The sequence below is a fragment of the Carica papaya genome, chromosome 4, assembly GCF_054855325.1.
Source record: "Carica papaya isolate Zhongbai chromosome 4, ASM5485532v1, whole genome shotgun sequence".
NCBI lineage: Eukaryota > Viridiplantae > Streptophyta > Magnoliopsida > Brassicales > Caricaceae > Carica > Carica papaya.
In genome coordinates, this window is record NC_142312.1 from 13954728 (window position 1) to 13967793 (window position 13066).

General features: G+C 34.0%; 3 protein-coding genes across 10 annotated transcripts; 2 read left to right on the top strand and 1 right to left on the bottom strand.

Annotated features, from left to right (window-relative positions):
* Positions 1–241: 241 nt before the first annotated feature.
* Positions 242–3364, top strand: RPN12A (regulatory particle non-ATPase 12A). Its single transcript, XM_022039156.1, has 6 exons — positions 242–453; positions 875–953; positions 1293–1395; positions 1706–1969; positions 2537–2648; positions 2975–3364. The coding sequence occupies exons 1-6, from the start codon at positions 355–357 to the stop codon at positions 3113–3115; spliced, it is 798 nt and encodes a 265-aa protein (XP_021894848.1). The 5' UTR covers positions 242–354; the 3' UTR covers positions 3116–3364.
* A 791-nt stretch (positions 3365–4155) lies between these two features.
* LOC110812358 (protein ABIL2-like) lies at positions 4156–6854 on the top strand. The gene is made up of 10 exons (XM_022039118.2): positions 4156–4341; positions 4657–4758; positions 5009–5091; positions 5176–5326; positions 5553–5652; positions 5735–5827; positions 5965–6004; positions 6085–6173; positions 6312–6403; positions 6578–6854. The coding sequence occupies exons 2-10, from the start codon at positions 4663–4665 to the stop codon at positions 6749–6751; spliced, it is 918 nt and encodes a 305-aa protein (XP_021894810.1). The 5' UTR covers positions 4156–4341; positions 4657–4662; the 3' UTR covers positions 6752–6854.
* Positions 6163–12539, bottom strand: LOC110812357 (DDE family endonuclease). Of its 8 annotated transcripts, none has more exons than XM_088217906.1 (12): positions 12330–12535; positions 11659–11893; positions 11483–11557; positions 11146–11220; positions 10650–10747; positions 10214–10433; positions 9483–9598; positions 9066–9309; positions 8600–8701; positions 7591–7848; positions 7012–7482; positions 6163–6620 (listed from the first exon to the last, which is right to left on the bottom strand). In XM_088217906.1, exons 1-11 carry the CDS (start codon positions 12435–12437, stop codon positions 7358–7360), a joined length of 1656 nt encoding a protein of 551 aa, XP_088074032.1. In that variant the 5' UTR covers positions 12438–12535; the 3' UTR covers positions 6163–6620; positions 7012–7357. The 8 variants fall into 8 exon arrangements, with proteins under 8 accessions (XP_088074032.1, XP_021894804.1, XP_088074031.1 ...); XM_022039112.2 differs by having other exon boundaries at positions 7328–7485; positions 12330–12534; XM_088217905.1 differs by having other exon boundaries at positions 7277–7485; positions 12330–12534.
* Positions 12540–13066: the final 527 nt, after the last annotated feature.

Sequence of the window (13066 nt, forward strand, 5' to 3'; positions counted from 1 at the left end):
ATTATAATTGCAATATTAAAATATTTAGTTAAAATTTATATTAAAATTAAAATTATCCGATTACATAAAAATATTTTAATTTATCATTCTTAAAAACTTAGTTTAGATTAAAAACATAAAAATTTTAATTTATCAAAATTTGTTATAATTAAAAAGAATTTTTATCCTCTTCCCTATGGCTTTTTTTGTTTGTTTGTTTGTTTTGATTTGTTTTGTTTATTATTATTATTATTTCTTTCTATTACGCCAGTTAACCCTCTCCCCCATTTTCCAAGAAGATTTAAAATAAGTGAATTCTCTTCCTTTCTTCGAAACCAAGTCATCAGAGCAAGAGTTGAGAACAAGGAGTCAGTCATGGATCTAACAGAAGTATCCCAGCTATTCGAAAGATTCAAGGCTGCATTTTTGAGGAGGGATTACGATAGTTGCATCAATTTACTTTCGCAGCTTAAGGTTTCAAATCCTAAAACCCTAATCTTCTGTTACGTGATTTTCATCCTTATGTGCTTCATGTGCTCCATCTTGTTCGATGTTCAATAAATATGGCAATATGTTCTGGTTCCAGTTTCATTGGCAAATGGGGAGGGAAAACTGGGGCTTCTTTTTGTTTATTAGGAATAATAGGAATCGTTCGATATTCGTGAATCTATCTGGTTCGGGATATTTAGGTTTTTCTTTGCTGGTAGTTTTATTTGGCCTTCACTTGTTGGCAGGATATATATTTTTTTTTCTTTTTTTTTTTGAAAGGATATTTCTACTGTCCAGAGTTGCTAGGTTCTTCGTAATAGGCCACTGTTATGACTGCTTGATACATATACCCCTTTGGATTTTATTTTATGTTGCAGTTTACATGATTGATTGGGATTTCATTCAGGTTTTGCTAACAAGATTTAGAAGCCTTCCGCCATTGTTTGAAGATACACCTAATGCTGTTCAGGAATTGATGATAGCAAGTAAGGTTCCTGACCTGAAGAAGTAAATCCCTTGATTATGATATGCTTACTTTTATGGATCCTCTGATGCCTTTATAATTTTTTTTTTTTGGTTTGCTCTGTCACTTATACTATTTAGACTTTACATGAAATCCTCTTTAAGAAGATATTTCGAGCCAGTGAAATTTGGGAAATAGAAATCTCATATTTGTCGGATGCTTTAAGCATTGTGTTCTTAGTTTGTTACAAGTAGATATCCTAAGATTGCATAATTAGAAGATTATGTTAGTTATTGTGGCTTGTTCTAGTTCTTGGGTTTTAAGCATTCTCTCATGCTTTTTGTGCATGAAAATTTTTCAGGGGAAATTTATGAGCATGCTGTTGTTTTAAGTGTGAAAGTTGAGGATCAAGATGCCTTTGAGAGGGATTTCTTTCAGTTGAAACCTTATTATACAGATGCCAGGTAATATACTTCTGCCTTAAGTTTGAGCTTTTACTTAAAGGGTTAATTTGTAGTTGGAGAAAGATTTTTTCATCTCTCTGTCCTCTCCCTGCGATTTTATTCTCTTGTTTCTCTAATAAAGATTCATTAACTAAGATTCTTATCACTGCTGACTACATTGTAAGTGAATATGTTAGTCTACTGTTGCAAGATTTTCAGGCTGTTTTGTTTGGACTAATTCTTTTGAATTACATTAAAGTTTATAGCAATTGTTGACATTTCTTTTATTGAAGTCAGTGTTAACAACCTCTCTTTTCTTTTTCTGGAGCAGTAGCCGTCTTCCCCCATCACCACAGGAGTACCCAATCTTGGGTCTTAATCTACTGAGACTACTTGTGCAAAATAGAATTGCTGAGTTTCACACCGAACTGGAGTTACTTTCATCCACTGCTTTGGAGAATCCTTGCATCAAGCATGCTGTGGAGTTGGAGCAATCATTTATGGAAGGTGCTTACAACCGTGTCTTGAGTGCTAGGCAGACTGCCCCTGATGAAACTTATGTTTATTTCATGGATCTCCTGGCAAAGACAGTCAGGTGAGTACCCAAATTGATGATAACAGTCTGATATATAACACGACTTGAAGTGATACACCACTCAACAGGTTCTTGTATCCAGATGCTATGAGGCTGGAGTTAGCTTTATTTATGCTTGTGATGCCAATGAAAGGCTGTCTTACTTGCCTTCACATATGAAGTGCTTAGGGATGAGATGTGTGCACTGCATAAAAATGGATGATATATTTTAATATCATCCTCCTCTAAAATGTTGCTTATAGATCATCCTGTGTGGGAATAAAAATGGATCATGTTTGGCATAGACAAAATTTTGAGTTTGCCCCTTGCATATTTGATGGTGTGGTAGTTAATTTTGCATCATTGAAGTCAGTTTTATCCTTTGCCATTTCAAGCCAGAGTGCTGTGGAAATTAATTCCTCTCAATCTTAGCATGAGGTATATTGTTTTGTAAGTAGTGGTTGTTTATGATTGGAGTTGGAAGTTTACCCTTTTCATCATTTGTTCTTTAGATTCAATGATTTTGTATGCTCTTTCAAATGTTATTTTTTCACATGCTACTTTGTTTTCCTCCCCTGTTGATTCCAGGGATGAAATAGCTGGATGCAGTGAGAAGGCATATGATTATCTTTCAATTAGTGATGCCACGAAAATGTTGTTGTTCTCTTCTGAGAAAGAACTTTTGGAGTACGTCAAGGAGGTAAATGTCATTTGGATGCAGAAATTATTTTTACATTGATTTTATCCTTTTTAAAATAAAAAAATATATACATTGATTTTATCCTTTTTTTAAAAAAATGCATCAGCATGCTCCCAGCAATGCTGCAGGCTGCTGGTAAATTTGTCTTTGGTCCATGACTTGGGCCACTGTCCTAAAATTTTGTAGTGTTTCATATTACTGGAGTTTTGAGACTGCTTTTGGAGAGGATTGTAAAGCTAGTACCTGTTCTAATTATTACGGGTTTGTTTTAGAAATATTACATGATTTTATTGGACCAAAGCAATGATATGTTTGCTCGATTGCAGGATCATCCTGAGTGGGAGGTAAAGAACGGATTTGTTTTCTTCCAGAAAGCAAAAGAAACCGCACCTTGCAAGGAAATACCATCCCTGCAACTTATCAACCAGACACTAAGTTATGCGAGAGAGTTGGAGCGAATTGTGTAGTACATAATTATATGTGGTTGTTTTCGTTGACACTACAACATCTCCATCATTTGAAATCTAGTAATGCTATTCAAAATTGTTACAGAATTTCCTGTTAGTACTTTCAAATTTAATGACCTTTCCAGTGTATGGTTGTAGCAATCACGAAACTTTGTGCTTGTGGTTAGTCTTCTGTGTTTCAAAAATTAAATCTGTCTTATTTGTTTGCAAAACAATGCAGCAATGTTGAATGAATTGTAACTTTTAGCACATGGATTCTTGTTTATTTATTTAGTTTGCGTGGTGGGGTAACTGAATGATGGCTGCAGTAATAGTTGAAATGTGGAGATGCAACGAACTGATAGTGAATGCTCAACCACCACATGATTCCTTTCCCCCCTAAATGAATTCCGGGGCTTTCCATTCTTTCCATTCTTCCTCTAATTTTACCTAACAGCCATGGAATGGATACTTTCCCATCTCATACATCTGTTATTTATTTACAATTTCATTATCTTATTTAACGTTATGATCACTATAATCAATATTCAAAGTGAGAGGGTGATTTTTGTTTTTTGTTTTAGAAATTTTAGGCCAAGATGATACAAAATTTCAAAAATATAATATTTTTATCTTGAAGTTAACAATTCAAAACCTTGGATGTGACAACACATGAAAAAGGAAAATAGACATGAAGGCCTCTTTGGAGTAATATGAACTCTGATAATTTTTTTGGTTGAGATAGTAGTCATAAATGTAAAAGAATGAGTAGATACATTTTCACGGACATTGCATGTTTTTGTACCAACTCCATCCTTCACCAATTACTCATATGGACTAATGATGGGTCCCAAGTTTGCAAATTTATCAAACTCCCCATTAGTTATTTCATTGAATTTTAAGGATTTCCTCAACAACAAATATTTATTAGTATTACTTTTAACTCCAATGACAATCCCCTCATTGATTCATATTTGCCTTCTTTTTATCCTTTTTCATTTTAGTCAAGTTTGTCTCCTTCCAATAATTGAATGCCTACCTTCTCAAAAAGAAATGAAGCACGAGTACATACTTTTATGGCCCTACCCTCCTGCAAGTTCACTATCTTTCTTTTTGTTTTATTATTCAATGGAAATAAGGAAAGACCAATTACTCTCCTTCTAAGCATTTTGAGTTTATACTTTAAGAAAATGGAAGCTGGGTTTTAAGTTACAGTTCCATATCAACAAGAGGGAAGTAGTTATAAGGTACATGTTTTATTCACGAGTTCTTCTAATTTACGATATCATCTCATTTCTTTAGTGGGTTGATCATGAAAGTAGAGGTGGTCTGCTCTCTGTTAATGCTGAATTAAATTTGGGGTTTCAATGGTCAGGGAATGCCAAAAGGGATCCGTTTATTGTTTTTTCCTGCAATTTTCTTCTGCCTTTTATCGGCAATGGAAATGATCCTTGGGAGATAAATCATCAGAATACCAAAAAAGAAACTTCTGTAAAAATCAGTATTTTACACATAAAATCAAAGATACAAACTGGGTTTTAATGTGAATATGTTTTTATCAGGACAACATGACTTCTGCAACTTTGGCCTCTGGTCCTGAACAAGCTTCAAACCATGATGAATTCTTCATGCACCAGACTCTACACTTCTCGGATAATTTAAGGGTGTGTTTTCTCCTCTCTAATTTTCCTTTTGTTATTTGGGTAGCGAGAGGATTCATAGAGGAAACAAATGTTGTCCTAAATACAGCATCAAGAAAGAAGATAAAAGAGAACATACAGATGATAGCACAGGATTAGTAAATAAATAAATAAATAGAAGTCCCTTTGATTTATATCTATGAGCAGGGAAGAATATAAGAATTTATAAGGATTATGCTTATTAACATAAGTTTATTACTGAATGGGGATTTAGGATTTGAAGAATCTGAGGAAACAATTGTACTCAGCCGCAGAGTATTTTGAAGCATCTCATGGCAAAGAGGAGCAAAATCAGATGTAAGTTTGCATATGGAAATTATAAAGACGATAATTTTATTTGGATTTCCATTTGAAAAAACATGAGGGTATTGATAATTACAGGGTTGTAGATACATTGAAAGATTATGTCATCAAAGCTTTGGTAAACACAGTGGATCACTTGGGGTCAGTAGCATACAAGGTAAACTGTTTTCTGGATGAGAAAGTTGGCGAAATTTCTGAAATGGAGCTTCAATTATCTTGTGGTGAACAGGTAAACTTATTCTTTATCTGATATACCATGATTTGTTAACGTTACACCATAATATCAGGTCTGTTGCAGAAGTGAAAATTGAAGTAAACAGACTGAAATAGTTGTAACTTGAAGTTCATAAAAAATATGAAGTGAACACCTGGGTGTATAATTTTTTCTTCTGTATTATAATCATTATTGTTATTATTTATTTATTTATTTATTTATTTTGCTTGTGGGACTATAGAGAATAAAAGCATGTGAAAAATTTATCAAGCAAGGTGGTCTTTATCAGCAATTTTTGGTAATGGAAACCCCTAAGCACCATAAGCGGTACATATTTACAGGCAAGTGAACACTTGTCTGCTACTATTCTCTATCCTTGCCTTAAAACTGTTTATTGAGAAGAAAGAAAATTTTTCTGTTCAGATGTGGAAACCACAGATGGAATGGGTCTGAGCAGATCTGATTATCAGTGCAGGAGCTTTAGTGCTGGAGAGTACTCACGTCGGTTTAGAAATGGTAATGTATTTCTCCTACTTTGATTCTCAAGAGGGATTTGATCTAATTATTAGTTGTCTCATTTTTGTTCTATTTTATGTATGATTTACTTTTGAACGAAAAATCTCATGATTTTATCGTATGATTGTTTGGCTAAGCTATTCGAGCAACGATAAAAGAGTCTCCTTCATATATTAGGTACTGTCTATTGTCTCTAAACTACATTCTTCTTCTGGTGAATTCGAATATCAATATTCTCATTAATTCATTGAATGTAGAGGAAGGTATGGCATGATGCAGTCACCACAATCTGTCTCAAGGCAAGGGAACTTTTTATTCACAACGCTTTCACCCAATAACAAAACAGGTTTCCATATGCTCTCTTATTACTTATTAAAGGTCTATTTTTATAGGGATTCAACATACATCTCTGTATTTGTATTGAATTAATCGCCTTGAAAAACAACTGGACATGCTTCATTCATATATGGTTCTTTGACATCAGAGAAACGATCAACATCTCCCTTCGGCCTGTCTCTCCTACGGTCTGGATCTGCTCTAAAGAGATCTATTTCTCCAAATCATTCTAGAAAAAGGGTAAGCTTAACGATATTGAAGTTCTACTCTTTTTTTGCTGAACATTGTGTAAATTTGAAATGAAGTTGCTGCTAAAGCTACAACCATTTCAAATGCATTATGCCAGCTTTCAAATCTGTGCTTCACTGTAATGCCTTTTGCTTCTGATTTTTGAGAATTTTCCAATGTCTCCAGTACCCTTCAGAGCCTCAGAGATCAGCTTCATTGTCTACTCATGCTGCAAGAGAAAGAGCATCAAATGACATGGAACAGTACGCCAGCAAAAGCAAAAGGCTCTTTAAAGCCTTGCTCAGCATGCGCACTTCTAGAAAGGATGGCGCCTTATACAAATTCTTAGATGAGAACTGAAAGGACAATAGTTAGAAGACATTGGGAAGATATATACCTATTCTGCAATTCTTTTTGTCTACACAGCCTTTGATTTATCAAATAAAATTCTACAGTAATTATACATTGTGATACTTCAAACTTATATTAAAAGCAAACAATGCAAAGAAACATGAACTCTCTTGAACTTGTCTATATCAAGGAGGGTTCATTTATATAGCTGATGTATGCAAACTTGATTTCAAAAAAAAATAGCCGATGCATGCAAATTAACAAATCACCTATTGCTATTTTTGCCAAGGGACCATTGCCAAAACTTAGATGGATCTCAGCTTTGAAGTTGTGATGAATCAAAGACAACTTCCATCCATCAGATTTTGCACAAGAGCCTTCTATGTTGTTTCATTGCTTTTACTGATTGTGATATTTCAACCAGAAAAAATCAGATTTTTATGGTAAGTCAATTTCTCTCTTCCCATATGACCGAGAAACAATTAAAGATGACAGCAGCAGAATTATCTTCGCCTAATGGAAGGAAGGAGTTACTTGATAGTCCAGTGAAACTTTGAATATTGTTTACTAGATCCATGGACCCACCAAATTTAGTAATGCTTTCGTAACTGTTGCTCAAAATCCAAGGTCAAAACTTGGACATTCATTCGTCTTGCCAGCACTTTCGAGTTCTTTAGAGCTTTTCCTTTCATTACCAATCGGGTCACTGGAAGCACTGGGGAATTGATTGGCACCACGGGCTGCTGCAGGGTAACGTTGACCTCAGTTATCCCATATCAAGAGTTGAAAACATATAGACTCTAGAAGAAATTAATTTCTATACGCACAAAGGTTGCAACAGAACTTGCCTAAGAAAGGAGGGAGCTCTGAGAGTTTCCCCATGTCCATATCCTGACTCGATTCAAGATTTGCGACATTCTCACTGCATCTGCCTGTTGATATTGACGCTCTTGGAAATTGACTATCTCCAAGAAGACTTTTAGCGGAACCTGAATCTTGAAGTTTCTTCACGGGAGAAACTGGCCTCATAATGCTATCAGGACAAGGACCATCAGAAATGCGCTCTTGAGACACTGGTTTCTGGAGAATAGAGAGGATCTGATGAGCTGCATGCAAAACCTTAAAATTTAGATTGCTTTAAAGGTAAATGCACGTCTTATAATGCCTATCATATTAATATGGTATTTCAAGCCCCAAAAGTCTTTGCCATGCACCACCTGAAGGATACTGATAAGGAATGAAAAGTTATTAATATGCATATCATATTAATATGGTAGTTTAGTTTGTTAACTATAATATTGATATTCATAAGTTTTTCCTTAGATTCATTCTTACATGAATTGAATTGCCGAAAATGAAAGGAAGGTCATCAAAATTCAAGATCTAATAAATTAACTAATTCAAAAATGAATTTTTTTTTTATTCCCGAATATCCAACTGATTAATTAATTCTTTATAACGTACTCTATTTTTCTTTGACAAATAAGACAGCAGTCGTTACATAGCTGATTCCCATAACCACACATTCTACCTTAGTTTAGTTTGTTAACTATAATATTGATACAGGACAGAAGTCGGATCACAACATTTTGCCAGCCTTTAGAAGTGTAAGTTGCATCACAACTTATATAACTAGTTCTTGGTTGTGGTAGACCATTTATACTATAAGACAAGAGATCCAAGTCTCGTGTTACATCAACAATAATACAGAGAGAGAGAGAGAGAGTAAAAGATAGAAACTCGACATTGATTAACATACAGATGTTGTAGGAATAAAAAATCTAAGCAGAAGAAAATAAAACATATTTCAGACTTTATAGTTTCATGGCATGGGAAAACAGAGCAGAAGGGACAAACCATCACGTAAAGGCTTGTCTGAAGAGATAATTTTGCTAGGTTTAGAGATGCAAAATGTTGGATTTGAATGTTCCACGGAAGACACACTTTTTTGAGGTTTTCCTGCACATTTAGGCAAAACAGTTTCAGAAGGAAGGCACTGGCATGATTCACAACAGCACTGAACAAAAAGAGAAAGATAAGACAAGGGAACACCACCACTTGAATATATAATACTCCAAAAAATAAAAATAAACCTACAAGAATGCATTCGTAAAAATTTTTTGATGGTATTCAATTTGCATCACCAAAATAAGATTATGATTTCAGAACATATTACCACCATAGAAGAAATTGGGAACAAAACTGATATGAACGCAAATGATGAGTGGACATGGAAGATAACAACTTCAATTGGTAATAAAAGATACCCCGACCAATAAGCATTACAAGAAATGCAAGGATTTGGCAGATAATGCCTCCGAACCTTTTACAATATATTTATCTATTTTAGGGCAATGCTGCTGCTCCTGCGATGTTCCTATTTTTCCAACAGCATCGCGATTAGTCTTCTGAGAATTCAAATCCCTGGAACTTTTGCTGTTTTCTTCTGATTCTCCAATATCAACCAAATGAGTGTCGAAAGCTAACAATTCGCCAGATCTTATTACTTCATCCTTCTTGAGGAACCTACTAACTAAGAGTTTCTTGCTTGTATCATATAGCATGACCTAAATATACCCCAAAAAAAAAAGTCTGAGCATCAAAGCAAAAGCCAGAATAATCATGCAATTATAGCATGCATGGTTGCATCTTGTATAAATGTCAAAACATACAAGATTTGAATAAATAATATAAATTTTTACCTTAAGAGAAGAAAGAGATAACTTAATAATTAACGTACTCTAGTTTTGGAAATCACCTGTCTTCCTTGGGTTCCAACATCTGCAATTTGCAAGAAACCATCATGATACTTCTTGGCTTTTTTAGTTAATTGTGTAGTGTACATAACCTGCCATTCTATCAAAAGGCTACATGTTAGTTGATGGCAAACCACATAATTCATGCTTTCAGAAAACTGTCAGATAAAGAGAGAAGATAGAGAGGAATAGATCTAATGTTAAAAAAGAAAATCTTAGGAGCACTGTGCACCAAAAAACAAAAATAAGCTAAAAGCAATGAAGTAGTAACTAAATTCTGACCATAACTGATGCATCAGAAGTTCACAAAATAACCTGCTGTACTATTATTTGTTGTATCTGATCCAATATCTTGATCACCATCTATGTAAATTTCATTCTTTCATAATATGAAAAGAAAATCAGTTGTCTATACTTTAGCTTCTTTGAACACTGAAAATAGATCAATTGTGCATGGAATATCATTTGAAAGAATAAATTCCAGGAAAACCTGCATTCAGTCAATGGCCACATGAAAAAAACATAATGCTTATTTTTATAGGGAAAGCACAGAGGGCTTGAAGTAGCTGATCTTCAGAACACAAGCTTAAGAAGATTCATAGCAATATTTAGATTATTGAGGAAGTCAAAAAAGGTTAAAACAACTGTCAAGCATGATATCCATGCCATTCTCACAAGACATCCATTATAAAAACTAATGCCCATGCCTGCCAACCTTTTCTGACAGATTTATCGCTTTCCAGCAAATTATAAGTTCCATGCCTTATCTCTTTCCCAGAAATGTTCAAATTGTTCCCTTGAACAAGGTTTGCTTCATATTCTCCCACTTCAACCAAATGACCATCAAGTGTTATTGATATGCCAGATTCTATTACTTCATCTTTCTTTAGGAATCTGCTATCCAGTTGTTTCCTACTTGCATCAAACAATGTCACCTGAAAGACAAAAAGAATTATGTAAACAGATACAGAGTTTAAGATGAAGCCCATAAATAATTCAACATTAATGTTGCATCAAATGATAATAAGATGTAAGGACTATATGTTAAGGAGTCATTAAAAAGCATATCTCAGGTGGAAAGAGTGATTTATTAGCAATTTAGGAGAAGGTGCACGATAAGCCTCTCGAAGAAGACACGGTTATCATCAGACCTGCCTCCCCAGGGATCCACGAGTTCTAAATTGTAAGAAACCATCATGGTATTTCTTAGCCTTTTGAGTTAGCTGCATTGTGTACAGAACCTGCCATTCTTCAGAGAGAAAAGTATGAACCAGGTCAAAAATTAAATAATGCTACTTGAGCATGGAAGATAAGGAGGTAAAACAAATGATCTTTGGTGTAAGAATGACTCAAGCAAGATTTCACTTTTTTAATAAACCACAATGTATTAATAGCACAAAGAGCAATGACATAAACTCAGGCACAACTCTGGCAAATGAAATTCGAATGAGACAAATCTAATAAACATAATTCCAAGAAGCAGTAATTGGAATTTGAACTGCTTGATATCCAGTAGTTATCAAGGTGGGAATGGACATTTTCAGAATGTTTCGTTGGGAAGTTTCGAGAGAAACATGAAGATATTCACTCCGAAAAGAAGATTGGGTAGGAATGAAAGGAATTTTGCAAACAAGGTGGGTAACAAACCTGCTGTGCTGGTTTTGACTGTATCTGGGCTAGCATGTGCTGCTCCATATTTCTGCAGTTCACTCCTCTTAAACTCTGAAAATGTAAAAAACTATTACAAGAGCACAGGCCCTAAGCTGAAATCCAATCAGTTACATGTCAACTCTAATGTGAGACATGGTGCTACTAGCCCCTTCTACATATTACAATTGGGTTTCAACCAGAACTTAGGAGAGAGACTCTACTCCGACATATTCACACTGCACTTCTATTAGAAGTTGTTGCGGAAAACCTTAATGAACTCATATGATTAATCAGCATATATTGTATGGAGGATTATGCTACTAGCAAGACAGACCTCTAATAATCTTCCGCGACGGGCTTAGACTTCTCATCTGTGCTTTATTTCTCTGCTGAATACATTCTCTATCTTCTGCTTCCAAACCAAAAATTAAAAAAAGAATTTGTAATAACATAATCCATGGCTTGAAACTAACATATAAAAACTTAAGGACAGATTACAGAATGAGATACCAGAAGAAATTGAGCTATTCTTGAACTTATGGACGCGAAACAGTCTAGGTTTATGATTAGATGTTCTATCTCTTGTTTGAGAATTCAGATCAGATAAAGGTTTATGGTCTCCCTCTGGATCACCAACACTAACAAAATAAGCATTGAACGTGAGCGTTTCACCAGACGTCACAAGCTCATCTTTTTTGAGGATCCTGCACTCCAACAGCTTCTCGCAATCATCGTACAGCATCACCTGGGTTTCAATTAACGGGCATTTAAACAATTAAAACACCAAAATAAATCTAAAGTTCATTCTCTAAATCTATATGATTAGAATGAATTACACAGTAACAAATTGACTCGATGCCCAACAAATTAGCTGTAAACTAGTTTTGTTAAAAAAAAAAAAAAATGGAATTAAACAATATTGACCTTTAATTGAAATTTAAAGCAATTGTCGACCTTAAAATGACAAATACACTAATTACAAGAAGTAATCAAGTAGATGAGCATACGAAGGTAGACAGGAATAATATTGTTCTATATGTTGGGCGATTACGCAAATAAAAACGTAGCAAGAGGTCAGCAAGTGAACTCGAAAACCAGACTAGGTTTTAGTTAGTGAGTAAATTCATATGAAATTAAAAATTTATATGAAGGAAAAGGTTTTAGAAGCGGAAAGAACGAACCTTGTTGGTTGATATGTGAAGATCTAAGAAGCCGTCTTGATAGACCTTTCTCTTCTGTTTGATGTGCTTCGAGTAGGTGACAGTCCATCTCTTCTTATCATCCTCCATTTTTGTTTGTTTGAAATGAAATACGTACAATTTTCAAAGGCTTAAAATCAAATATAAGGGTCTCAAATGGCGGGAGCCTGTTGATGATACCTTTTTTTTTTTTTGGTTTTTTTTTTTTGTGGATCCAAATTGATAGTAAAATTTTTTATTCGCCACCCATTCAATTGATAAAATTTTTAGCTTCTTTTATTTATTTTAAAATATAAATGTTTTTTATAAAATATTTAAATAATAACTAAAATTGAATAAGATTTTTTGAAAAATAATTAAAAGATCTGTTAACCAAAACAAAATATAATTTAATTAAATAACTCATATAAAATAATACTACAAAAATATATTATTACATATTTAGTAATTAAAATTTAATAATTGAGTGTAATTAAAAATAAAATTAGACCTTTATTAATTATATGTAGGTGGGCACGAGGTGGATAAATTATTTAATTTATACTCCCTCTTATCCGCTTTAAATTTATAATTTTCTATTATATTCATTATATTATTAATTAATTACGAATTTTTATTCAGTCCATCTAGAGTGCATTTGGCGAGTTAACTGGTAACTCACTATTATGACCATCTTTAAACGACTATTACTATAAGAATTAAATATATGAAACTCTTAA

Bases quoted from the DNA above. Each gene is read 5' to 3' on its own strand.
- LOC110812357 (XM_022039112.2), bottom strand. From the start codon at position 12,437: ATGGAGGATGATAAGAAGAGATGGACTGTCACCTACTCGAAGCACATC. The intron at 11,221-11,482 runs GTCTGTCTTGCT...TTACATTTTCAG, and splicing joins GTCGCGGAAGATTATTAGAG to AGTTTAAGAGGAGTGAACTG. The intron at 9,599-10,213 runs GTTGGCAGGCAT...GCCTTTTGATAG, and splicing joins CGATAAATCTGTCAGAAAAG to AATGGCAGGTTATGTACACT.
- RPN12A (XM_022039156.1), top strand. From the start codon at position 355: ATGGATCTAACAGAAGTATCCCAGCTATTCGAAAGATTCAAGGCTGCA. The intron at 1,396-1,705 runs GTAATATACTTC...TTTCTGGAGCAG, and splicing joins CCTTATTATACAGATGCCAG to TAGCCGTCTTCCCCCATCAC. The intron at 1,970-2,536 runs GTGAGTACCCAA...TGTTGATTCCAG, and splicing joins CTCCTGGCAAAGACAGTCAG to GGATGAAATAGCTGGATGCA.
- LOC110812358 (XM_022039118.2), top strand. From the start codon at position 4,663: ATGACTTCTGCAACTTTGGCCTCTGGTCCTGAACAAGCTTCAAACCAT. The intron at 5,828-5,964 runs GTAATGTATTTC...TGTTTGGCTAAG, and splicing joins CTCACGTCGGTTTAGAAATG to CTATTCGAGCAACGATAAAA. The intron at 6,404-6,577 runs GTAAGCTTAACG...CAATGTCTCCAG, and splicing joins CAAATCATTCTAGAAAAAGG to TACCCTTCAGAGCCTCAGAG.